General features: G+C 38.4%; 1 protein-coding gene across 2 annotated transcripts in view; it reads left to right on the forward strand.

The window, feature by feature from the left end:
• Nucleotides 1-25,531, forward strand: part of tenm3 (teneurin transmembrane protein 3) — a 275,119-nt gene that overhangs the window by 190,692 nt on the left and 58,896 nt on the right. For both annotated transcript variants that reach the window (XM_084399638.1, XM_084399639.1), the window contains 6 exons: nt 6,298-6,420; nt 15,806-16,011; nt 17,857-18,067; nt 20,211-20,312; nt 20,745-20,939; nt 23,193-23,393. In XM_084399638.1, coding sequence (XP_084255764.1) covers nt 6,298-6,420; nt 15,806-16,011; nt 17,857-18,067; nt 20,211-20,312; nt 20,745-20,939; nt 23,193-23,393 — 1,038 coding nt within the window. The remainder of the gene's footprint in view (nt 1-6,297; nt 6,421-15,805; nt 16,012-17,856; nt 18,068-20,210; nt 20,313-20,744; nt 20,940-23,192; nt 23,394-25,531) is intronic.

Genomic DNA, 25,531 nt, shown 5'->3' on the forward strand with positions numbered 1-25,531 from the left:
TCATTTTCACAGGTTAGCGAGCTGCTTTGTCTACCCACTTATAATTTGCACAGAATGATTTTAGAGTAAATAATAGTCTGTCATTTAAAGAAAATATATATATATGTCCTTGTTCACCCTGAATTTGAAAAAGCAAGTTTTGAAAAAATAGTTTTTCATAAATGGGCATACAAAATTGTAGCTTTGGTTCTTTGCAAAAAGTGGCTGATGATTGTAAATAAGGACGGTGAGAGTTGAGGTAATTTGTGTAGGTGATTTGGAAATGCTCAGGGGACAGGCTGTCAGCGGTTGTACTCACAACACAACACCCTGAGGGGTGGAAGGACATTTGGTTTTGCCCTTGATTTATTGCTGCAGAAAGTCTTTTTTATTCATTGGTGTGCATCTCTCACAGTTAAAGCAACGGTTCACGGCTGACGCTTTTCTTTTCTTTTTATCAGTTTTCTCCGTGTTGCTTGCTTTTGTTTTTCTCCCACTAATATCTTAAAATAGTTTCTTGTTGAGTCACAGAAAGACAGTTTTTTCCCCATCCTTGCTAATGATCATAATTGGCATATATATATAGTGATAAATATAGAGCTGTATTTTAAGATGAAGTATCACTGGGCCCTGGCATTGCGAGTCCCACTGGTTACATAACCGCCAATCCTGCCTTGTATAAGTTGCCTTGCATTTAGCTGAACTGTAATTCTTACCGCTTTGCGTGTGCACTCTGCCTTGGTGAAAACTCTTCCTCCTCCTTCTCTTATTCATTCATGTACTCATTCTGCACACACCTGAGGCATGTAAACGGCCCACATTCAAACTGATCAAGCATTATGCTTCCCTCCATTGATCTCTCTCTCTCTCTCTCTCGCTCTCTCTCTCTCTCTCTCTCTATATATATATATATATATATATATATATATATATATATATCTCTTTCCTCACACAACCATGTAGTATTGGTCTTTCTATGGAGCCTGCTCTATCATTCATCTCTCGCTGGTCCCAGAGCTCAACAAAGCGATCCACCTCCCATGATCTCACCCACCTTTAGCTGTTTTAGCACTTGTGAGACAACCGAGGGAAAGGAGATGAGGAAAAAAACCTAACAGCCAATTTACATATTTGTCAGCTGAGAGAACTAGACACTTTTTTTATCTTGCACTTGGCACATTTGTATTCTAATAGCCTGGATGTGTTCCATTCACATGCATGAACGTTCCCGAATGCCCCATGGCTCTAAGATCTGTGCGTGCCCATCCTATATCCCTGTTTTTAATGTTATTTATTCATCCACACTAGTTTCAAACATTGCAACAAGTGAATCCAATTGACCATCAAGAAACGGTTTCATTAACAATAAGAATCTGGTACAGAGGTGAGAGACTTTGCACATCCACATTTATTCCTCGTTTATGATTCGGAAAAGTTAATGGAGCACCCTGCTCAAAAGTGTGTGCGAGCGGCTCAATCAGATCAGCAGGGGGTGGCCATCTTTCTGCCGGAGAAGTCAATACCGCCCACTCTCCCATAAACCCCTGCTTCGGCTCAGGTCAGAGTGCTGGATATCGGCTGCTCCATGAATGGGCAGACTCAGCGGGTATCTAATTTAATGAGAGAGAAAGAGTGAGAGAGAACCAGATAGAAAGATAGAAAGAGAGTTTGGAGAATGAGCTTAAGGAATTTCATAAGCCAATTACTGTTCAAATACTTTAATGTAACTGAGTCGCACATCAACTCTTCTATACTCTCTCTATGTCTTTATCTGCCTCATTACTGCTCCAGTGTCATTGGAGCACTTTTGTTGTATAATGTTTCGAAAAGCTGGAGAGCTGCATCTACACATACAGTATCAGGAATACTAGCAAAATCAGACAGTCACAGATAACAAGCACACATAAGAAACTTTAAGCACACAAGTACACAGACACAAATACACTAGCACAGAGAGGAGTATGATTTATGTAGGGAGGTTGTGTGTGAGCGCTCTGGGGGCATAAAGAGACCCAGTGGGGGTAGTTGGCAGGTCTAAATTACCTTTATTAGAGCCAACGTCTGCAGGTAGCACTGCTGTTACTCAGAGAAAGGATCAGCCTGTCCCCTCAGAGCAGCCCACCTCAGCACAGCTACCACACACACATACATACAGGGACCTATATACAGGATCTCCTCTGAGATTCTCATACTAATGCAAGACAAAACCAACTAATGATATAACAAATCACAGGGACATTACAATTACCACTAGATTAAGGCTGTAAGTAGCGTAATAGTTATAGGAATTGTTCAGCCAAACATGAAACTATATTAATTTACGCTCATGTTGTTTCAAACTTGTATGGCTAACGCTTCTTTTTGCCTTACAATGAACGCACACAAAGTCGACAGGCAATACAGCTCCAAATAGGACAAAATAAGTATCATAGAACTATGTTATCATACTTGTTAAATTCTAAGTCTCCTGAAGCTCTACTGCTGTTTTGTGTAAGAGAAAGACTGAAATTAAGTCACTTATAATCTTGTCCTCTGCTACAGTATACTGTAGTTCTCAAATATCATTCATGCATAGACAAATCTGTGGATGAGACGAGACGAGTGGTTTCTAGTGTTTTTCTAACAAAAAGATCTTTAAAAGCTTTAATAATATTGCACACAAGTTGTGTTTTTTTAAATATTTTGAACCTTAACATCTCAATGCAAATATTGGTCATGTTTGCATTGTAAAATGAGAAGAGTTCTTCAAAACATCTCACACATAAATGTCGATTAAATCATGACAGAATCTTCATTTTGGAGTGAACTATCTCTTTAAGGTTCTGGGATCACAATGTAAATATTATGGGTTTGATCCTTGGTAGGGTTGAGATTGCTGCAGTGTTTTTCTCAATGTCTGCAAAATGAATAACCTACCCAATGCTCAATCACTAGTATGTTTGAGCAGTATTTTTTTGTCAACCCCTTGACATTTTGCTGTACTTCCTCTCATTTTACAGCCAACTAGTTCCCCATATAAGAAACAGGCCTCATGATGGCTTAGTTCCTACAGCATCTTACAGATTGAACACTATCCTGTATGACCTTTCCAGGCATGTGATTTAGAGACATCACCAGGGAAACAAAATATGCTCAAATGGGTGCTGATTCACCCAGGTCGTCATGCTACCCACAGGGAACTGTTGCGGAATTCGTAGGAGAACGTTTGGCAGACCCACCTTGAACTATAACCAGATTGTGTTTCCAGCCACACCTGAACTGAACCTTGTTTCAGAGGTATACAGGGCCAGTGTGATTTTCCAACCCTTGAATCCCAAATTGCACAAGTTTACTGAACCTTTCCCTCCCTAGCATTCTCCCCAACACAGGCCAAATAATAGACTGGTTTGGTAAGAACATTCAGACATTTCAGGAACAAGTGAAATGAGACGGTGAAAGCAGCTGTCTAAACATATTACTCCACAGCGCAGCCGCACACTCTTTGCAGTCACTAATACTAAATTCATCAGCTAAGGCAAATATCTACTGTATCTTAGAGCTGTTTAACTTAAAACCCTGAGCTTTGATGAAGGAATTGGTGTTGTCACCTGACATGACAATGACTCTTTAAAGAGTTGCTTTAAACCAGGCATAATATAGAGGCATAATTACAAATTGCCCTGTGTCTGTGTACACGTCATCAAGAAAGTACATTTACATTTACATTTATTCATTTAGCTGATGCTTTTATCCAAAGCGACTTACAATTGCTATATATGTCAGAGGTCGCACGCCTCTGGAGCAACTAGGGGTTAAGTGTCTTGCTCAGGGACACATTGGTGTCTCACAGTGGATTCGAACCCGGGTCTCTCACACCAAAAGTAGGGGTGTAACGGTTCACAAAATTCACGATTCTGTTCAATTTTTTTTTTTTTTTTTTTTTTTTTTTATTAAAACTATCACAATAAAGTATGTTTTTTTTTTTTTTTTTTTTTTTTTACTTTGAGCAATGATGGAGCTATAATTGACTCTTCTTAGGAGCATATAAAACAGCTCCTAGGAAAAAATGAAATGTAGCCTAATATTGTAGTAGTTATAAACAAAGGTTTATTTTAGTTCAGATTAACATTTGAGGGCAGCAATTTTATTCATAATTTCAAAATAAAACCGACGTAATGTTACTTGAAAGCATTATAGCCTACTATTCCTGCCAAACTTCCATGGTTGCAGTTAGTGTTACTACAGTAAATCCATGGTGAATGTTGCAGATCTGTGGACACTGGATAATTCATTCATGGCACAATGTTTCTTCCTGGTTTCCACGCGCTGTTTGATCCGTTAATAACGGAGAAATGAGAAGGTTTCTCACTAGATCTCGCAGCAATGTTATTACTTAAGTGGCGAATTCAAATGATTTCTTTACTGGATCTCTTAGCGCTGTGTAGTAACAGTGTCGCTTGATCAAGATCGGCTCGCGCTGCACTGATCCAAACTAGTGCTGCACGATTAATCGTATCGCAATCGCGATGTCAAGCCTACGCGATTATATGGCGCAAAATGCTGCTATTTTATATTAAATAAATAAATTAGCGCTGTTAACGCAATTAAAGCAGCATCTGTTAATTTTTGGCATCCTTTGGCTATAGTGTTACATGATCCCGCTCTTATTCATGCAAATGCTTTTAAACCATTCATGCGCGATAAGACAAAAAAGAACGCGCTGTCAGTGAATGTCCTCCTGACACACACACACACACACACACACGACCCACAGATAGACGCGCGCCAGTATCAAGTTCTCTTTCGCGGTAGAACGAACAACACACATGTATGCCAAAATGAACGCGCTGCCTGTGAATGTCCTGACTGTGACACACAGAAAGACTCGCGCTAATATCGTGCGTGCGCACAAAACAGCATGCCAGAATACAGTTCTCTTTCGAGCTTGAACGAACAATAACACACACAATTATGCCAAAATGTTTTTTTTGTCGAGTATCTTCATAACATAAGAGTAGTCTTATGATGAACGTGAAGAGTTGTGACTCGTGAAAGATCCGCGTCTCTGACAGCAGCGGCTGGTCTTAAAGGGACAGTACACAGTAGCCACTAATTATATCTGTCGCTAAAGTTAATCAAAGAACAAAGGGAACAGAGAAAAACACTCACTGCTCTTGATTAAAGAACTTTTTTCTTTAGGCAGATTATCACTAATCTGTGTGTGCATTTATTTTCCTTGAGAACCAAGCAAGTTGACTCATGAAACCATTTGTTTATTATATTGCATATCGCAATCGCAATTTTGACCTCAATTATCGCAATATGACATTTTCCCCAAATCGTGCAGCCCTAGTCCAAACTGATAAACGGTCCATCAACCACACAATAACGAGTAGCTCAGTTTAGTTCTCTAGTTCTATGTTTGCCATTCGATGTTGGACAATGTTGTGGTCGCGCCAGCGTCTGCTTGCCACGCGCGAGCCGCCTACATTGAAATAACTAAATTTTGGACGGCAGGAAAAATGGTCCACCGGTTCGGTTTGAAAATGCGTACCGAACACCGAACAGAAAGCCTCGTACCGAACGGTTCAATATGAATTTGTGTATCGTTACACCCCTACAAGAAAGACATGTTGTTACGAGGGGCAAGGGGCGTTAATGCTTTTGATAATGAAGGCACATTAATAAAAATAAAAAAAAGATGTGCTTGGATAAATCATTTATAATAAATGCTGCATAAAAAAAAAAAAAAAAAAAATTGCCCATTTTGATTCCATGGTGATTACTAATGGTGTTTACACAAGTATCACTATTACTATTGCTGATATTTTAAGTATTCACCTTTAGCATGTAAGTTTGTGGTACAAATCCTGTGACTTGATCGGGAAAGATGTAGAGTTATTTTTTAAGTGATCAAATCAACAATTATCCTGATGGACATTAAAGATCCCATAGACGTTGAAGGAGGGTTCCAAGTCATATCCAGAAAACAGAAAGTCATAGAAATTTGGGGGTAACAGTGATTTGGACCAGTATGTAACCTTCTAGAAACCCCTTAGAAAACCATATCAACATACCCTAGTAACCCTATAGCAACTAACACTGGCAACCATCCACAACAATCTAATTGCCAAGTTTTGCATGGGAAAATTTTGTTTTATACCGATTATATTACAGTGTTTTACCCTCTCAACAATCCATTGCATCCTGTCCCTTTATCCTTTAGTGATAATTTGTGTGTCTCTCTCTCTCTCTCTCTCTCTCTCTCTCTCTCTCTCTCTCTCTCTCTCTCTCTCGCTCTCTTTCTCTCTCTCTCTCTCTCTCTCTCTCTCTCCACAGCCATGCATCTCTTTGGATTGAATTGGCAGCTGCAGGAGACTGAGGGCTATGCTTTTGAGAATGGCCAGGTCAAATCTGATGCCACGGCAACCAACGCAGTTACTGCCCTGTCTACCGAGAACAGTAAGGGTCAAACACACACGTACCCACTCATGCACAGATGCATAATATGGCACAGCCACAATCTGTTCAAGACCCTTCTCTAGCACAAAACACATTTGCATTTAGTAAACAGGCTGGAGAACACACTCAGTAATAGGCTAGAGAAAATTACCAAACAGACTCACTCCTACACAACTACACCTCTAGGACCCTCCGCCATGAAGACCCACACTCCCTTAAATAAACATAACTCGAGCTAAACAAACACCCCCACACACTTCCACCAAACTCCCCCCATCCAAAAAAAAAAAAAGCAAAAAAAAGCCACAAACACTCCCACACAAATGGAAATCACACACTCCAAAACCATTTTCTTTGCACTGTGCCATCATTACTGGCACTCGGATGTGCGTTTTAGTGATCTGGGATAAGTATAAACCTCTCTGTGTGTGTGAGAGCAACAGGCTTACATTCCTAAGCATTTAGACACTAGTCTTACAGTATCAGGGCGGCTGCTTTGATGTGTCGACTGTCACGGCGGATGCAGACACGTCCAGTAACAGTCTGGAAATCAGGATGAGGAGCCAAAAAACATATTTAGTTGACAATATTAAGTTCAAAGAAGACAGTGTTTTAATGGGAGGATATGAGAGGGGTCTGTGTGTGCAGAATGCAAAATTAATGGGTTCTTGAGATTGTCTGAGCCTTTCAGACCATGAATTCAAGTAGTGAGGATTGTGAGATACCCTGGCATTTTACCCAGAATCTCTCTTTCTCTCTTTCTGTGTGCTCTCGAAAGTAGGATTTACTCACTAATATTGTCACTAATATTAGCTTCCACACAAACCTACTGACCAGTGAAATCCAGTGTTCAGAAACACACTGGCTGTCAGTCATGTTTTACAGTGTTAAGTACAGATACATTTATGCTTAGTTTGGTTATAAATGTAACTACCAACTGAATTAAACTTTCAGCATTCAAACCTGCATTTTAGGGGTGAGTTCAGGAAACCTGTGCTGCTAAAGCAACCCCATTGAACTAATATTAGTATCACTGTAAAAGTGAATTTCTTACACAGTATTTTTGTCTAATTTTCCAGTAAAAATACCAAACAATTCTTAAAAACGCAATGAAATGGAGGCAGTGACAGAACAGATTATCGTAAAAGAAAAAATCTATACATCACCAGAGAGAAGTCTTGACATTTTGATTCAAAATTACGAGATCAAAACTTCAGAAAGAAAGAAAGAAAGATGATACATGGATAAGTCATTCACAATACAATCTATAACATGCATTTAGAAAATAGATGAGGTGGCTTTTTGTTTCATGCTTACTTTAAACCACTTTCAATCAAGATATATTTACTTAAGAAGCAAGATATGATATTAACATTTGTTTTCTAAAACAAGAACAAATATCTGCCTGTTCTACAATTGTCTGTTAATTAGGATTTCACAGATTAACTCACACCCCGACTTGTTTATTAGATAACAATGTGTCAATTGTGATGAGACATGACGGTGTTATGGAAGTCAACATCTTTGATATTTACTGTCACCATGGTTAACGGCTTGAGAATAGAATAGAGGTTGACTTCCGTTATACATTCACAAAGATAGTATTCAGTTCCCTCCTGTAAGAGTTTCCTGAACACCTGTGGTGAAAAAATGGAGTAAATATCTGTCCCAAATATTGGCTGTGTGAATGTAGCCACTGATAGTACATGCATCACACAAACGAAAGTGCTTTCCTACCAAATACATTCACTAATAATCACTAAGTCTTAGTCTGTCCGCACTAAAATTCACAACGCAAGTCACTGACTAAACTTCACATTGATTCTCTTTGCAGCATGAAAATAATCTGTTATTTGAATTATGTACAGAAAGCGATTAAAGAACTCATCCTTTATAATCTCTGGAGCCGTCAGTCACACACCGTGAGTTTATCAGTGACTGAGTTCTGGACTCTCGCCAAAACTCCTGTTATAATCAATAACGCTGTCTACACTGCACAATGAATCCCTTATTTACATTGTGTCTGCACTGTTGGTTATATGATGAAAACATTCGTGAGAGTGCAGAAAGCGAGTTGCAATGATGACGGCACTGCATTCATGCGCTCAGTAGACATGTCTGTCATCAGCTACATGCTCATCGCTGCAACCTTTCGTATGACGGGAGTAGATCTAAACATAATGCAATAATCAACACTTTCCAAGGTTAGTTAATCTCAACTGCTGTAATAGTAAAAAACGTAGTAAAAGTTTTCAAAAGAGTTCCACATGTAATGCTTATTTCATATGCAAAGATGTTAGCCAATCATAGCGGTGGGTGTTTATATTGAAATCTCACAACAGACACACCCCTTACAAAAACATTCAAATCACAGAGCTAAAATAAGGGTTGAAATTTGCCTTTTAATTCTGCATTATGCACCTCAGGAAACATTGTAAAATAAATATTTTTTTAAATGCAGTTCATGACCCCTTTAAAATGCAATAGATAGCTTTTAGTTTGTTTGCACATCGTTAGGAGCTTATGATTGAAAGCATATGCTAAATAACACATACAATAAGAAATAAATAACCTCACAGAAATAGGAGCTATCGTTTTCTCCCACCCACAGACAGATGTATTCCCACAAGGTCTCCCTCACTTAAGTACTAATTCAAGCACTCACTCGCTCGCAGAGGGACACACACTCATGCTGTGAAGATGGACGGCCATATGTTTGAAGGCCATTATGATGATGCCCCTTACAGTAATGTGTTTGTTCTTGAGGTGATGGAAGTGTCCACACTGGCAGTGATGTAGTATTAGATCAGGACATTTCTGCATCAGTTATATGACATTTTCATTCTTTATAGTGTCTATTTGCCATCAGCAGAGTTAAGAAATTGGATGTCCTTTAAACATTTGCTCATGAATTGCTGGTAAATTGATTGTGATGTAGTTTTATAAGCGTCAGTGGCTGTTTAGTTGCACAGCAAAGGATAAGACATTCATCTCCCCTTAAGCAGCAGTGACACAATCAGGTTAAGTTTATTTGAGCGGAATTTACATTCAGTATAGTCGGTCTTTTGTTTCCTAGCTCGAGCACTCACCTCCTTTTTTCTCTTTCTCACTGAAAGAAATAAAATGTTTAATGCCATTGGGTGCAGAGGAATGTTAATGTGTTAACAGGGCAGGAGAATTTGCTACGGCAGAAGCTTCCAGCGATGGGTCTTTGGTCTGCTGTGAGGGCCAAACAAGATGAGGGGGAGTCCTGTAGAAGAGCAGCTAGTTAATGAAGCCATCAGCAATGTGTACAATCACACATCTTACTCTCAATCAATACAGACAGCAGCTAACACCCCACCTCCTTCTGTTAACCTTGATCTCTGTGTGTGTGTGTGTGTGTGTGTGTGTGTGTGTGTGTGTGTGTGTGTGTGTGTGTGTGTGTGTGTGTGTGTGTGTGTGTGTGTGTGTGTGTGTGTGTGTGTGTGTGTGTGTGTGTGTGTGTGTGTGTGTGTGTGTGTGTGTGTGTGTGTGCGCGCGCGCGCGCACCAACACCACCACCGCCGCTGTTTGGGAAGGACATGTCACACATACACACAGACAGCAGGGCAAAAACTGCAGTCTTGCAATTTCCATCAACATACTGTATATACGTACATGCATATTTGAGCACATAACCTTGCACCTGTATCCTTGTTGTCTCTTCACATTTGCATCTATTCTTCTTCAAGACCCCATGAAATAAGCATTAGATAGAGTTTTGACTTTAGTCCACGTTGTGAAGTCACCTATACTTACAGAAGTTGACAAAATAACAAATATACACACTTTATTTATAGTATACAGTACCGTTAAAAAGTTCAGGTTAATACAGTAAAACTGTAATATTGTGAAATAGTATTACAATTTAAAATAACTGCTTTCTATTTTAATATATTTTAAAATGTTATTTATTTATGTAATCTGAATTTATGGTCACACGATCCTTCAGAAATCATTCTAATATGCTTGGTGCCCAATTAACCTTTTTTTTTTTTTTTTTTACCATTTTCAATGTTGAAAACAGTTGTACTGCTTAATATTTCTGTGGAAACCGTGATACATATTTTTTTTAGGACGTTTTGAGTAATGTTCAAAAGAACAGTATGAAATAGAAGTTTTATATGACATTGTAAATGTAAATTCTTTTCAATATATATTTACAGAATAAAAGTAGGCTACTATAAATAAAACTTAACTTTTGAACGGTAGTGTATTCTCTTTAAAAACTGACCAAAAATATTGATAACTCTTCCTAACACAGATTTAGTCCAGTCGGAACAAAAATGAGAATGTCCCGAAAACGTTGCTCATCAAGCCATGTCATGGAGTCTTTAATGTAAGCTAATTAAGCAATGTCACACAAGAAAGACAGCACAGTTGCGAACGTAATATGGCTTTTCCTCTAAAAATAAGAAATCACTTCTTATCCAATCGAATGAACCAGAACTAACTGCTGTATAATTATAAACAGAGTAATTATGACGTCTGTCTGTAAATGTCTTATAGAATTGTCTTTTAAGACATTATTTAGTTCTTTAATGAACCATTTATCCTCACAAGAATGTCCCTGCAAGCTTGTTTTGTCAAATTTGACAGTTTTTCTAGTGAGATTTTCAGACATTTCATGCCCACAAGGATTGAAAACCTGCCCACACACACAGACACATGAATAGTCCCAGCAAATCCACACAGATGCATATTCTTACTGAGCATACATCACATGCAGCAAAGTTTGACTTACATACCTGATGTAGACCCTTTGAAATATGTACACACACTCACTCATTTGTCTGTCTCTTCTTCTCAGTGAAGAAAGAGTGAGTAATAACCGATTGCTGTTGTCATCTGCAGTTCACCTTTCTTTGAGAGACAGCTGACCTAAAAGCACTCACTCCATAAAAGAGCTTCAAGTGTGTGTGTGTGTGTGTGTGTGTGTTTCAAAAGCAGGGACAATAGCCTCAATGCAGTCTATCTCCTAAATGACAGGATGTGCTTTAGATTATCTGCCTCACTTCAGAGGTACGTGTGTTCGTATTCAACTAGGGCTGTAGGGAATGACATTAGCATATGAGCACTCGCTGTTTTTTTAGAGATTGATTTCCATAAACACTGAGAAATTAAAGTAGACCAGCCGTTTTAATTTTCAGAAAATAATTCACTGTTCCTTGCACTCACTCTGTATTCAAACACACACCCTTCAGAGACTCCACTATCCTCACGCAGATGTATGAAAGCTGTGGTCTTGCTCATAAAACTGCATTTTATCCTACTTTTTATCCCTTGTGCTTAGAAGTGGAACCTAACGTTCCATTTAGCATTGTTTCATGGGGCCTTATTTATGTGCTGCACCATTCTGAAACAAATCATCTGAGCGACTGTATTCAGTCCCACTGCAGCAACTAAGAGAGCCGAGCATGACACGCTCTTAATGAATATACCACCACTTCCCCTAATGCACACCCAGACACACTTCCAAAGGCTTCAGTGAATTAAAAACTGCTCAAGTGACTTTTCTGAAAGTCATAAAGAGGCGCTAAATCTGCAACTGAATGCGTTTGGAACGAGGGAAGACACTTGGCGAAATCGCACATGGTGATGTTAATGTTTCTCAGGGCCCAACAGAAATGGTGAGAGAAACTGGGGTGATGACAATGAAAAAATATGGATGGAGTGTTGAAAAGGGAGTGAATAATAGCTATAAAGTGACAGAGGCAGAAACAAATGAATGACAGAATTGGTGTAGGGCAGAGAGAAGGGTGAGAAGTGATCAGTCACATTAAAGTGTCTCGATTTTCATGGGTTTAGCCTCCTGCTGTTGATACCTTCTCAATAGGATATACATCAAGGTCAGAACTGTTTAAAATGCCCCCAAATTCAAGATTTTTGATTGATATCAGCACATTCAATAAATAAGATGTTCAATCAGCATTTTTTTAACAAATCGGGTGAGTCAATTATTCTCTGACCCATTCATAAAGACTTGAATGAATCAGCCATTTTGAACAAATCTTGTTGAATGAATGAATCATTGACACTCCATTAAGACAGTAACTTGCTGCAACCTACTTGCGATTTTAGTTTGATAAAGTATAATTTCAAGTTTTTAAATCATTTTATATTTCTACATTCCAAATTTTATATTTAAAACATTAATCTCATAACATTAATTATGCAGTTGTAATTGTTTTGGAAATGCATTTACGCCACCTCTGAGCTGCAATAAAGGGTCTTTGTTTGTATATCTAAAAGCCAATTTAGGTGCAGCTTCTGTGCCACCTCTGCAGTGCAAAGAGGGATTTTTTTGGTACTTATTTCATTTGATTGGTGACTTAACTGTAGTTTAATACTATTCTAATTGAATGTATTAATTAAATGTAAGAATTTCACATAAAAGATTATACATGCATTTCATAAGGTTTGAAGAAAAAAATGCTCTTATAAAGGTACAAAATGCCCCTGGAAATCAATTTAAGAGGACAAATATCTCCTCTTAATGGAGAAGTTAAATTCTGTCACTGATCTGCATTTTAGTACATTTGTCTAAGGGAGTTCTCGACAGCACTTGAAATAAATTGAGTACTTGGTTGCATTTAAACACACGCATTAAAAAGACAAGTCAAGTTAAAAAGTCATTTCAAAGACCCTGTCTCGACCCTGAGCTCCATTCCATCCGGCTGCGCTCTGTCTGTCCATTTGAAAGGAAGAGAGCGTCCTGTGTATGTGTGCCTCTCCAGAATCTCGAGTCGGTTGCTACCGTGGACTGAAACTTACCATGTGTCTGTGCAGTGTTGGAGCAAATTGCAATCTAATGAGTCGTACTGCAAGACACCGGTGAAAGTCACACAATACCCAATGAAAAAATTAAAAATGGGGCCCACTTTTTGACATTGACAGAGTTTGTGTATGGTTGCATGACCATGACTGAGTACTTGAGCAAATGCTGTCACAAACATCTTGTCATCTGTCACTGCAGCACGACAACCACAATTCTCCTTTCTTTTAATTTGTTCAGGATGAAAGAACTATAGCTTAAATATTGAACACACAAAAAAAACTATTTCTAAATATTTTCTTTTTTATAATTTCACATAGATATTTTCTATACTCCTACAGTTCATAATGACCAGAGGCTCTCCAGCTTTAAAAATGGCCAAAGAATCCATATGATTAGTGTAATGTATTCTGAAGTCAAAAACTGTGTATAAGGAACAGACCAAAATTGAAGAAACTAAAAATCATATAAGATCATATAGAACCTAAAAATGTTGACCACCAAATCTAATATTAAACATTTATCTTTTTTTTCTTTTTTTTTTTGTTAATGAAATAACATTGTACTTTTGAAACAACAAATACTTTGTTGTCGTTGTTGAACTATTAGGGGCCGTGTACGTGCAGAGCCAGCAAATGAAACAAACACATTTTTGCTGTTTACAGAGCCAGAGACAAGTGTCATTTCTAAGGACATCCATTTCAGTGATATCTGTCAGATAGCAATGATATTTTATGCATGGTATACAAAAAAAAAAAGCTTACAGCAGCTTTTAATGTTATTTAGTGTCTTACTCACAGAAACATGCACACAGATTTAAACCGTAAAGATCAAGACAGTTTGGCAAATCGCATGGCTGAGATAAGGAGAGAAGCTAAAGAAAGAGAAACAGAAAAAGAAGTAGAAGGCTTTAGGGAGTCTTTGCATCAAGCCAAAACAAACCTTCTACTTCTCTGTGATTCTCATGGGCAAATGCCAATTCAATATCCATGTCCAAAAAACACCCCAAGCATCCCTGGCACACACAGAAAGCAAATCCCTTTTCCACTGGCATTCTTTAAGTGCACCATCCCCTTCTTTTTATCCTGTGGACAATACTGTTGATCAGAGCTTCACAGATGGCTTCTCTCTCTTTGCTCTGTAGAGCATTTAGGGCCACAGGCGAGCTCACATTAAAACTAACAGTCAGCAAGTCCTCTCTAATTACTCTTTCATTCACTCCAATATGCTCTTTATGTAGCCGGCTGACTGCATTAGCAACACGTGCTACGGAATTACGCGATAATAATTAATTCAATATTAATGGCAGCTGCTCTCCATTAGCTGGCATATGAGCATTGCCTATTCTCCTTCTCCCATTACTGATCCATTCCGCACTGTTGCCTTTGTAACATGTTGTGAGGGGTTGGAATATGCCGAAGATTGTGTTTTGCTGAGTTCGTTATGCGCTTGTGTGTGTAATGTCTAGACATTAGCTTTCCCGCTTGTTAAAGGAAGCGCTGCAAAGTCAAATTGTTTCACTTAGACTCTGCCTGTAATATTACTGCAGTTTACTGTAGCTACTCTTGTAAAACAGCAGCTCGACAATTACCATTGTGGCTGAGCTTTATGAACTAGACTAGATTAGATGTTTTAAGTTTATTCTGAAATCTCTTCAAGGTCCCTTTAACATTAGGAAATAAACTTGCCTGCTGGCCAGGGGTGCGTTTCTCATACAGCTCACTGCTTACAACTACCAAAGTATGATTCATCATTGGATATATTAACTAGCAAGTGACAACTGTTTCCTGAAACCGTAGTACTGTAAACATCAAATCAATGAAAAATGTTGCTAATGACGGAACTTACAACCATAGTTGTCTAACAATGCTTTTGGGAAACGCACCCTAGAGCTATAGAGAGAAAAATAACTGTTTAAAGGAGTATAATGGTGCATAACAGTGTTTTCCTTTACTGTTGGCTGGATAATTCACTACAATGGTTATCTTGGGAGTGAGGGTCAGAAAGAGTTGGTTTGAAGATGCTAATTAACTGCTGTATGAAGTGATTTAACCATTTCTGATATCAGATTATTTTGTATACCTCATGTATGTTTGATCACACGTGAGGCTACAGCAAGAAGCACAACAGCATTGGCATACAATCGTATAGGCTGCTAATGGAGGAACTTGTAGAATGTTTCATTAGATAGAGTTAGAAATTCACTCATATACACCTGTATTTAAGGTTCCCTTAGAACACATAGATTGTAGCTTAATATGTTTATAGACCACTCACTTGAATGTGATGTGAACAAGTTGCTGTATTGTTGGTTGTAGTTCCTACTGCTGGTTGCTCTAATGTTCTTTGTTTCCTGCCCTAGAAGTCATATGACTTAAATTGAATATAAACAATGCCTTCTAGATGAACTATTATCAATTTATGAATCAAACTTCCCTGCGATGCCAAAAATGTTATGGTTCAACATGGTTTTCCACACAGACATTTTCTAATTATATCCTTGTATATGTGCAGAAGCAGATCATATAGAACAGGGAAATTGCTCACAGTTACGGTTAGCTTGTTTTCCATCTTGTTTTCTCTCTCTAGGAGTTTACTTTCAAGAGAATAACACCATAGACACAGGCGAGGTGGATGTGGGTCGTAGAGCGGTGCAGGACGTCCCTCCAGGAACTTTTTGGCGTTCTCAGCTCTTCATTGACCAGCCACAGTCCCTGAAGTTCAACATCTCTGTTCAGAGAGGGGCCCTGGTGGGGGTCTATGGACGGAAAGGCCTGCCTCCCACACACACTCAGGTATCAGACTTTTGTTGTTGTTGTTCTTAAAATGAATGTTCCATTAGAACTGATAAATGTATAAATTGGTTTAAATGAGGGGTATTCAACCATTATAGAACGAGGGATTTCTCCATAACACTTTATTCATAATGTTCATTGAGAACATTAGCATTTTACATTATAAAATGCTTACCAGTTCAGATTGCATTAGTTAGAAATGTCATGCAACATTCTTAAGACATTTGTGCCTTATATATCTTCTTCACTGACCTCCTGTAGTATTTTCACTGAACCCCTGAGTTTAGATGATCTCTGTGGGTGCCAAATGACATGAAAGTAGCGCCATTGCATTTTTTTCAATGCCAATGATTCTGAATCAAGAGAAATTGAGCAATCTTTTGTAGGATGCTGTTTTTCACATTGGCAATCTTGTAATTTTTCTTTCATAATTACAGTCATAGTTCTCAGTGTAAGAAATTCCACAGCACCCGCTATTCCAATTACCATCACAGACCTGCTACAAATGGCAGACAGCAAACTTTACTAAAAGGACCGCCACTTTTGTCAAACTTTCAAACCTGACCTTCAAAGCTACACAGTAGAGCTTGACAATTCCTATCCAATTTCTATGTGCCTCATCTCTGTAATTCAAACTTGAAGCAATTCATACTTCTATGTATGTTTTGCCCGCTTTGATTAAAAACTGAGCTTGGCCTTCGCAAGCAAACCAATTATTTTTCCTTTCTTTTTGCCAAGCAACAACAGTGCCTGAGCTTCTTCAAGGGTATATCACAAAACCTGTAAATGCTTAATAGAGGTAATTGGCAGCGGAGGCCTCCACAATGAGAGTCGATAGCACTGACCCAGTACTTTAATTGCCACACGTGAATCAATATGTTTCTTAAAGGCTGAATAAAGGATAGGTTGAAGTTCTATTGACAGACAAAGGTGTGGAGACTTCTGTTTTCCTCCACTGATCGAAATGTCTTCTCGTTTTGTCAGATGATGTTTTATAATTTCTTAATTCATTACATTTATATAGCGCTTTTCTAGGTACTCAAATCGCTTTACATGGAAGGGGGAATCTCCTCAACCACCACCAATGTGCAGCATCCACCTGGATGATGCGACGGCAGCCATATTGCGCCAGAACGCCCACCACACCACACACCAGCTTACTGGTGGAGAGGAGACAGTGATGAAGCCAATCAGTATATGGGGATGATTAGGAGGCCATGATGGACAGAGGCCAAGGGGCAAATTTTTGGGGATTTCTGGGATTTTTAATGACCACAGAGAGTCAGGACCTCGGTTTAACGTCTCATCCGAAGGACTCATCCGAATTTCTTGATCACTTATTCTTCTTTTCTTGTGTCATTTTCCTACGGGTCTCTTAGGAAAGAAATATCTTTTTAATGCTCTGTAAATTGAGAAAAGCATGTTAAACTCATCAGAGGCCTTTACTAAGACTCGCTCTCTGGGAGCTGCTTGTCAAAGTGACAAAAAAAAAACGTATGTCATAAAGCATTTCTGAAAAGTAGAGTGTCTTTTTAAAGATCTTCCCCTAACACTCACATTGAGGATACCAGAGTTGTTTCCAAACATATTCATTACATCGCTTACAATGTATTTGCAAATGTCAATTTCTTGAAATTTAGAAGTTTTAGAGCCACATGCTCTTCTTACAAGTATCAAAACCAATTCTTTGATATTCTATTTTATAACATAATACATCAGACTCCAGACATGCTGCACTGGTACATTCAAATCAAAGAGGTGGAGCTGCAGTGAAAATTTGCTGTTACTGCACAATGTCTGTGATTAAAATGTTGTTTGATTCTGTCTGTGTGTGTTTGTGTACAGTATGACTTTGTGGAGCTGCTGGACGGCAGTCGTCTGATAGCTAAAGAGAAGCGAGGACTGGTGGAGGTGGAAGGAGCAGCCAGAAAGTCTCGTTCAGTTAACGTTCATGAGGCAGAGTTCATCCGCTACCTGGACTCAGGCACCTGGCATCTCGCATTCTACAATGATGGCAAGAACACTGAACAGGTCTCTTACAACACCATCATCATAGGTAAACCGTGCCTATACATATATCATATTATGTTGTTTTTATAAAAAAAAAAATTGTATTTTTATATTATATTATATTATGATAAAATTAAAACTACATTTTTAAGAATGTTAACTTACAAAATGTCAGATTTTCCTGCCTCCATTGAAGCACATTGAGATCTTGAAACAATCTCAAATGATTTTAAATCACATAATCATCAGGTTTTACACAAACTTCAAATATTGAAGTTTTATATTAACATGCCTAAGACTTTTGCACAGTACTGTACATAAAACAAATATTTAATTATTCCAAACTTTTGACATGTAGTTTATATTACACTTTTTCAGCCTCTGTGTGGATATTTGTATGTACAGAGAGAGATAAAGAGAAGAGTGTTCACTGGTGAGCGTGTATAATGACGATCAGAGCCGTATCGATCTGTGCTTTAAGTGGCCAGTGGGCGGCAGCTGATTCAAAGTGTTGCCTAGTGACCTGCAAGACCTTTCCTCTCTCATTCTCTCTCTTTTTTTCACCTTCTCTTCCCCTTCCCTTTCCCCACTTCTCTCACCTCCACCATGAACTCATAAAAATAGGCTTCAGCAAGAGTAATTTCCTTTGGAATTTGATCACAAAGACTAGAACATGAAAAATGGTCAGTGGGACTACAGCCAGCGTCCTCTTTTAAAAGCGGGTTGATTATGCTTCAATGAGTAAAAAGTTAACCTTTTGAAAATGAAAATTGATTATTTCTCTGTGGCGAGATAATATGGTCCTGCAGTGGGGTTGTCTCTCTGCTAAAGTAGTGTCATAACAGCGTGCTGGAAACAAGAGACCGGTGCAGTTCATGACGCTGTCAGAATTGACTTTCTGTAGACACCAGAAAGACACCTTTCATTTTCTTTTAATGAAAGAATCGACAGGTGATGTCACAATCGTCAACGTCACCTTGGCAACACACAAAGTGAGAGAGTCAAAAAGTGTGTGGTAGAAGTGTGGATCAAATCTGTGATTGGCTGTATAACAGTTGTGCATCTAGTAGAATGCTAGATCTAGTTCACTGTTGAACTGTCTAACAGCCCTGAGAATTTCCACTGCTTATATCCCTCTGCTGGGCTGTGTGTTCCAGACAAACTTGGTTTCGGGGACTGATGGGACCACAAGGGATGATCAAAAATAATAATATCTTAAGATTAATCATGAGATTAATTATTTTATTATATTAACAGCCATAGTTTTATTGATGAATAGAAAAAAAAAAAACGTAAAGTGAATATTTTCCAAATAATATATTACTCATGTGTAATATATAAAGTTTGAAAACCCTTGTATTAGTAGTGGGGATTTATCAGTCACTCTTTCTGCAGGTTACATTGTTTCGCCAGTAGATGACGACAAGTGACTCTCTTTAGAGTTAGCCATTGAATCCTTCACTTAACACTCAGGAACGAGACAACGTGTGTATGTTGCTTGGAAGCTTTGTTTGGAGCTAGTTGCTTTTGCAGAGTCAACAAACAGCACTGATTCAAGTAATTTTTGCAAAAAGTTTTCGCATGAGTCCTAGTGTATTCATATAAATAAGCGTGTTTTTAGTATATAAATGCAAATATGTACACTTGAGCAGGAGCTTATGTGAGTGTAAACAATTTTGTGTGTTGCGCGTTACGCATTTTGTTTGGCACCAGCTGTGGTTGTCATGAGGAAACCGGCTTATTAAACATGCTAAATATCTTCTTTATGAACGTGAAAACTTCAGAAAGGTTTCTGTGAGTTTTAGATTTAGGGTTAAATGATAGACAATTATCATTATTTCAGTATAAAAACAAAAGTCAATGGAAAGTCCCCACCATGACCGAAAAACAAACGCGCGTGTATGTGTTTTAATGGCCATCCAGCAGTGTAAAGAAAGCTCCGAGCAGAGCGTCTGGTTGCTAATTGGTGGTAATAATGCTTTGATTGGTTCATTAAGGCAGAGTAAGCCTAGATGCAGGTTTTTGTTAATCACGCATCTGGCACTCCTTTAATTAAAGATGGGGGGGTCTGAATGTCTGCTAATTTCCACAGACCGTCTCCTCAATTAATGCTTTTCTCACTCTCCTTTCCTTTCTCGCCCTCTTTCTTTCTGTGGCTCCCTCTCACACACTTTCATTCTTCCCCCCAGATACCCTCACAGAGTGTCCACACAATTGCCATGGTAACGGAGACTGTCGCTCGGGAACATGCCATTGTTTCCCAGGGTTCCTTGGGCCTGATTGCTCACGAGGTATGCTCTCTTACTCGCGTGCGCACACACACACAGTCACACACGACTCTCCAGAGAAATAAACAACCAATGCCACTATTCATAATTGGTTTCAGATTGTCATTTGCGCAAGTACGGCTGGCTAGCAGGCTTATGGTGGGACTCAATTCCCAAGCCTGAACGGCTTCTTATTACCAGGAGGAAGCAACAATTAGTTTTATTTTCATGGTATTTTTATAGTATTATTTTGTTTATTTTTTAGTGCTATTGTTTTTCTCTCCTCGTCGTCTGTTTGCTTTCTTTGTCAGTGTATCAGTCTGGTTTAATCCATAAAGAAATCGCTTGCACTGAAACCTTCACCTGTTGAAGTCTTCTCTTCTCTGTCAAACTATTATAAAAAAAATTTGGTTTTGGTCTTTTTAGCTTTTTTGCTTTTTGTTTTTCTATTCAAAGCCGCTTGTCCAGTGCTGTGCAGTGGAAATGGGCAGTACTCCAGGGGGCGCTGTCTTTGTTACAGTGGCTGGAAGGGGACAGAGTGTGACGTTCCTAGCAACCAGTGCATCGATATTCACTGCAGCGGACACGGAATCTGCATCACGGGCAACTGTGCCTGCAACACAGGCTATAAAGGAGACAACTGTGAAGAAGGTCAGGGATACAAATCAAACACTTGTGGTTTTGCAAAGCAAATTGTCCTATTTTAAGAAAATATTTTAACATCAAAAATGTATTTTATGTCTCTTAAGAAACAGTGTTTACGACTTCATCCGCAGATCCTCCATTGATTGGTCTGATGTTAGAAAACAGTTTATTTGTTTTGCAGAGTTCTGCAGAGTTTTTCATCTGTTTCCCTCCTTACAGACATCTTCAGCATCTCAAGTCTCAGTTCATAAGAGACCCATCAGAAGTCTTAATGGAAGCATTTATCCAACACTGCTATTTTCAGCGTTCTTGCCATTAAACCCCACTGCATTACACCATCAAAGATGTGCAAGATAATGTGTTATCAACGCGATCACTGATTACCCATTGGTTTGAGCAGGGATTGATTTTTTTGTTCTCCTCTAGAAGTGTTTGAAAGCTCTGTCTCTGTGGACACGGACAGGCTTTTCACCAGACCTGATAAAAAAGAGAGCGAGTGAGAGAGACAGAATGGCTTGTTTGAGTGTTCGAGAGAGAGGAAAAATCTGTCCAGTTCATATCGCCTTTCAGCATCAGTTTTGCTTAATGAGGAGCCTAACGCCTTGTCTGTAGCTATCAAAGGGACTCTTCTGCCTGTGACCTTCTTTGATAATTTACTGTCCCTGCAATAATCATTACCAGTGTGTTAATAGTTCAATATTCCAAAAACAATTGCCATTCTCCACTTCACAGAGCAAATAATTACATTGATGTCCCTGCTGATGTGCAGGTCCCTTACCCATCAGCCTCGTGAGTGGGGAAAATGCTAGATTACAATTGATTTTTCTTAATTAGCAGAATTAGCTTTGTGCGTAGTGTTTATGTTACCGTGACTCGGCACGCAGCATGTAGAGTACTGACTGTCTCTTTTTTTTCTTCCTGTAAGCCAGAAAGATTTTATTCCTGCAGCTCGATTGTAATGATTTGGCACGAACAACAAAACCGACTAATGCAATTTATGGAGGGAACTTTATTTTCTGGTCATGAATTGGCCTGTTGTCAATCAATGGCGTGATTAAGCCCCATCAACTACCACACAATCAGAGGAATTAAGGGTTACTGAACCTCAGCCCTCTCCCAAGGGCTATTAAACATAAACACACACACACACAAACATACATAATCTGCACAGGAGCCCCTTATGGCTTTTGAAAAGCAATGCGTAACACTGTCACACTCTGTGCACTCAGCCCTGCTTGCGCCTCAGTCCTCTTAAAAATTGCTTTTCCATCTGTAGCAGTGGACTTCTCCCGAAGAGATCTCTAGCACATTCTTTGAGAGCACATTGAGCGGCACATAGATCATGCTTCGCTACATGTACTGTCTGAATCTGCTTATAATGTGTGTGCACTGGAACAGGGGGATTTTTGAGAGCCATTTAATGTGAAGCTTATGCTATGCACATCTTGACAATTAGCAAATGATGGATTCCATTGAGATGAGTGAATTTTAAAAACGAATGTATTACTGTAAAAACAACACATATTTTTCCTATTAACTTTATATTGCACAATGTTCCCTCAGGTTAACAACCCCATTTTATTTACTTTGCAAGCACACAATGCAGAGATGTCGAATAAACACAGTACATCTTCTGTCATTTAATTTAATTAAATTTTTTTCACATTTGTTAGAACGTAACCATTTTTTTTAAATAATTTAGAATGGTTTAAATTATTTGCATTTTATGAGAGGTTGCATTAATGTTATACTTATTTTATGTTTTTGTCTAATCCATTATTATAGTAACTGTCTATTTAGTATTAATAAATACAAAATTCTTCAAATTTACAAGTACCATTACCATTTAGTAAAAAATAAAAATATGAACATTTATATAAACGTGTTAAAAGTGTAAGCATTAGTATTAACATTTTAAGTAAAAATGAACTTAACCTTGGAGTGACTTTTTTTACTTTAATGTAGCAGCTTGTAGTACTTTAACATCAGCAAAGTTTTTAATTTCTATTCATTATCACAGTGTTGCCTCCATGCAAAATTACCTGAAAAAAGGTCCCTCCATATAATTTTTTTTTTGAATAAGTTTATTTTTTTAATTTAGTAATGAAATCTTTATGCTTAATCTTTTTCTTTTTTTTTCTTTTTTTTAAGGTTTCATAATACTTGCAATGGAGGCTCAAAAACAACATGGTCAACATGCATTGTCTTGCTACCCTGCTAACTAACAGGTTTCGCTTTCTTTTCCAAACACACATACAGTGGACTGCCTGGACCCCTCCTGTTCATCTCACGGAGTGTGTATTCACGGAGAGTGCCACTGCAATCCAGGCTGGGGCGGCAACAACTGCGAGATCCTGAAGACTATGTGCCCAGACCAGTGCTCGGGACACGGAACCTACCAGACGGAGAGCGGCACCTGCACCTGTGACGCCAACTGGACTGGACCCGACTGCTCCATCGGTACCCTTTATGCACTCATGCACCCACCTCCTCAATATGTCGGTCTTCCCACTTTATTATTTTATCTTGCTTTATTTGATACACTGAATGCCTGCTTATTGTTGTTAAAGGCATTAACAGGCTGTTATTTCAGATTTTCTGTCCTCCCCTCTGTTTAATCTGTCAGCAGACCTTCTCAAAGGCACGTTTGAGTCAACTTTAAATACACTATCATTATGAAATATCTTTCAGTCCATCAAAAGCTCAGCCGCAGCTGGTGTGGTGTGTGTGTGCACGTCTTGTGTTTGTGCAAGTGACGATACTGATCTCTGTAATAAGAGCAGTATTGGACTCCTGCTGTTTTAGGACTCACCCATGGTCTGCCTTTTAGTTAGACAATGCTATTTTCCCAGCAGCAATCTGTGTCTAATGAAAATACTATTTCACCCTAGAGCCCCACACAGCAATCTCTCACTCCCTTTTTCTCTCACTCCCTTTCTTTCTCACCCCATTTCGATCGAGGAAGAACCACCTGATGTCTTTGTAAACCACCACTTCCCTCTCTTCCATTAATTAGCTGTACATCTTCAATTAGTGCAGTGTTAATGAATGAGGCCTGCAACGCTCCCCCTCTGTCACGTTGACGGCTGCAGTGTTGTGGTAAATGCAGATAAACGCCTATTGCGTGGGGACATATTTTGTTCGAAAAGTGTTTATAAAATTAGTATTACCCCTTTTGTCTTAGATAATGATAGAGTGAGGAAAAATTTCATTCGAGAGGAGGGCATGTGTCAACAGAAGTGCCCCTTAATTTTTTTTTGGTTACACTTTATTTTAAGGTGATGTAGTTACAATGTACTTACTCAAATAAGTACGGAGTAACATTAATTAACTACCTTTACTTACTATAGAGTTATGGTTAGGGTTTGGTTTAGGTTTAGCTACTTGTAATTATACATCATTTACTGTTATTACTATAGTAAGTACATGTAGTAACGTGTAACTACGTAACCTAAAAATTAGTATAAAAATAAATGTTACCCTTTTTTTTGCCAAATGTTATTTTGTGCATCTTGGAAAGTTAAGTTGTGCAGTTATTGTAAGTAACTAAAATATGTGTTTTTCTAAAATACTGTGGGAGAAATTACATATTCACATTTCTTTGGTCAGCACTTCTTCCCCAAACCAGAAACTTGTTCTTTTTCATTCAAATTATATATTAGTTATCATTAGCATTATTATTATTATTATTATTGTCACTTTATTATAAATTTAAAGTTTAGTATAATTTTTTTTTACAACATTTGTTAGTCTTGCTATTTCTACATACATTAATACATCATATAAAATGTTTACTTTTAAAGGTATAATTTAGCATTTGGTTAATGTATTATGAAAAAACATTAACATTTCAAGTTATAATTGAAGTTATAAATAAGTAAGGTTAAAATAAAAGAAGATAATGTATCATGAACAAACATAAATTAACAACCAACACTAGTATATTTATAAATTCACATTAGCCTGTCAATGCATACTGTGAAAATATGAATTGTTAGTTCATGATACCTAATGCTAATTAAATTAATTGAACTAATGTCAATGAAGTGAAGGTCTTACCAAATCATGAAATTAATTCTGATTTAATTCTGCTGTTTTGCTTTTTTAGTCTATTGATTTTTCAAATTTAATGAAGCACATTGAGAATCAATTTACTAAACTAAGCCTCACAATTATATGAACTAAGTTATCGCCTAGTGAGCCAGGATTTTCCCCCAAAAAAATTAGGTGCATGACTCCTCGTACAACATGGACACACTCAGGCAATCAGTCCACACACTCTGGCTGCAACTCTTGCAAAGACAGTAATCCAGATTGATATAGTACAGTTGCAGCAGGCTTACGGCTCGAGCCGTCAGTTTTCCAGAAGTACTTCCCAGCAGCTGCTCTCCTTCTGTCTGTGTGAACTTATTCCTTGTGCACAGCCACTCTCTCTTTCAATCACACTCCCGCTCTAAGGAAACTGAGGTGAACTTCAGCGTAGTCTCGTCTGATGAAGGATGAAACACACAGGCGCCCACACGTACACGCTGAAGGGCTGCGTCACTCCTGCCCACCTGCAGGAGGCATAATAACAGCACGCAGCAGGGAAGCCAACC

This window comes from Rutilus rutilus, assembly GCF_951802725.1.
Source record: "Rutilus rutilus genome assembly, chromosome: 2".
Classification (NCBI taxonomy): Eukaryota; Metazoa; Chordata; class Actinopteri; order Cypriniformes; family Leuciscidae; genus Rutilus; species Rutilus rutilus.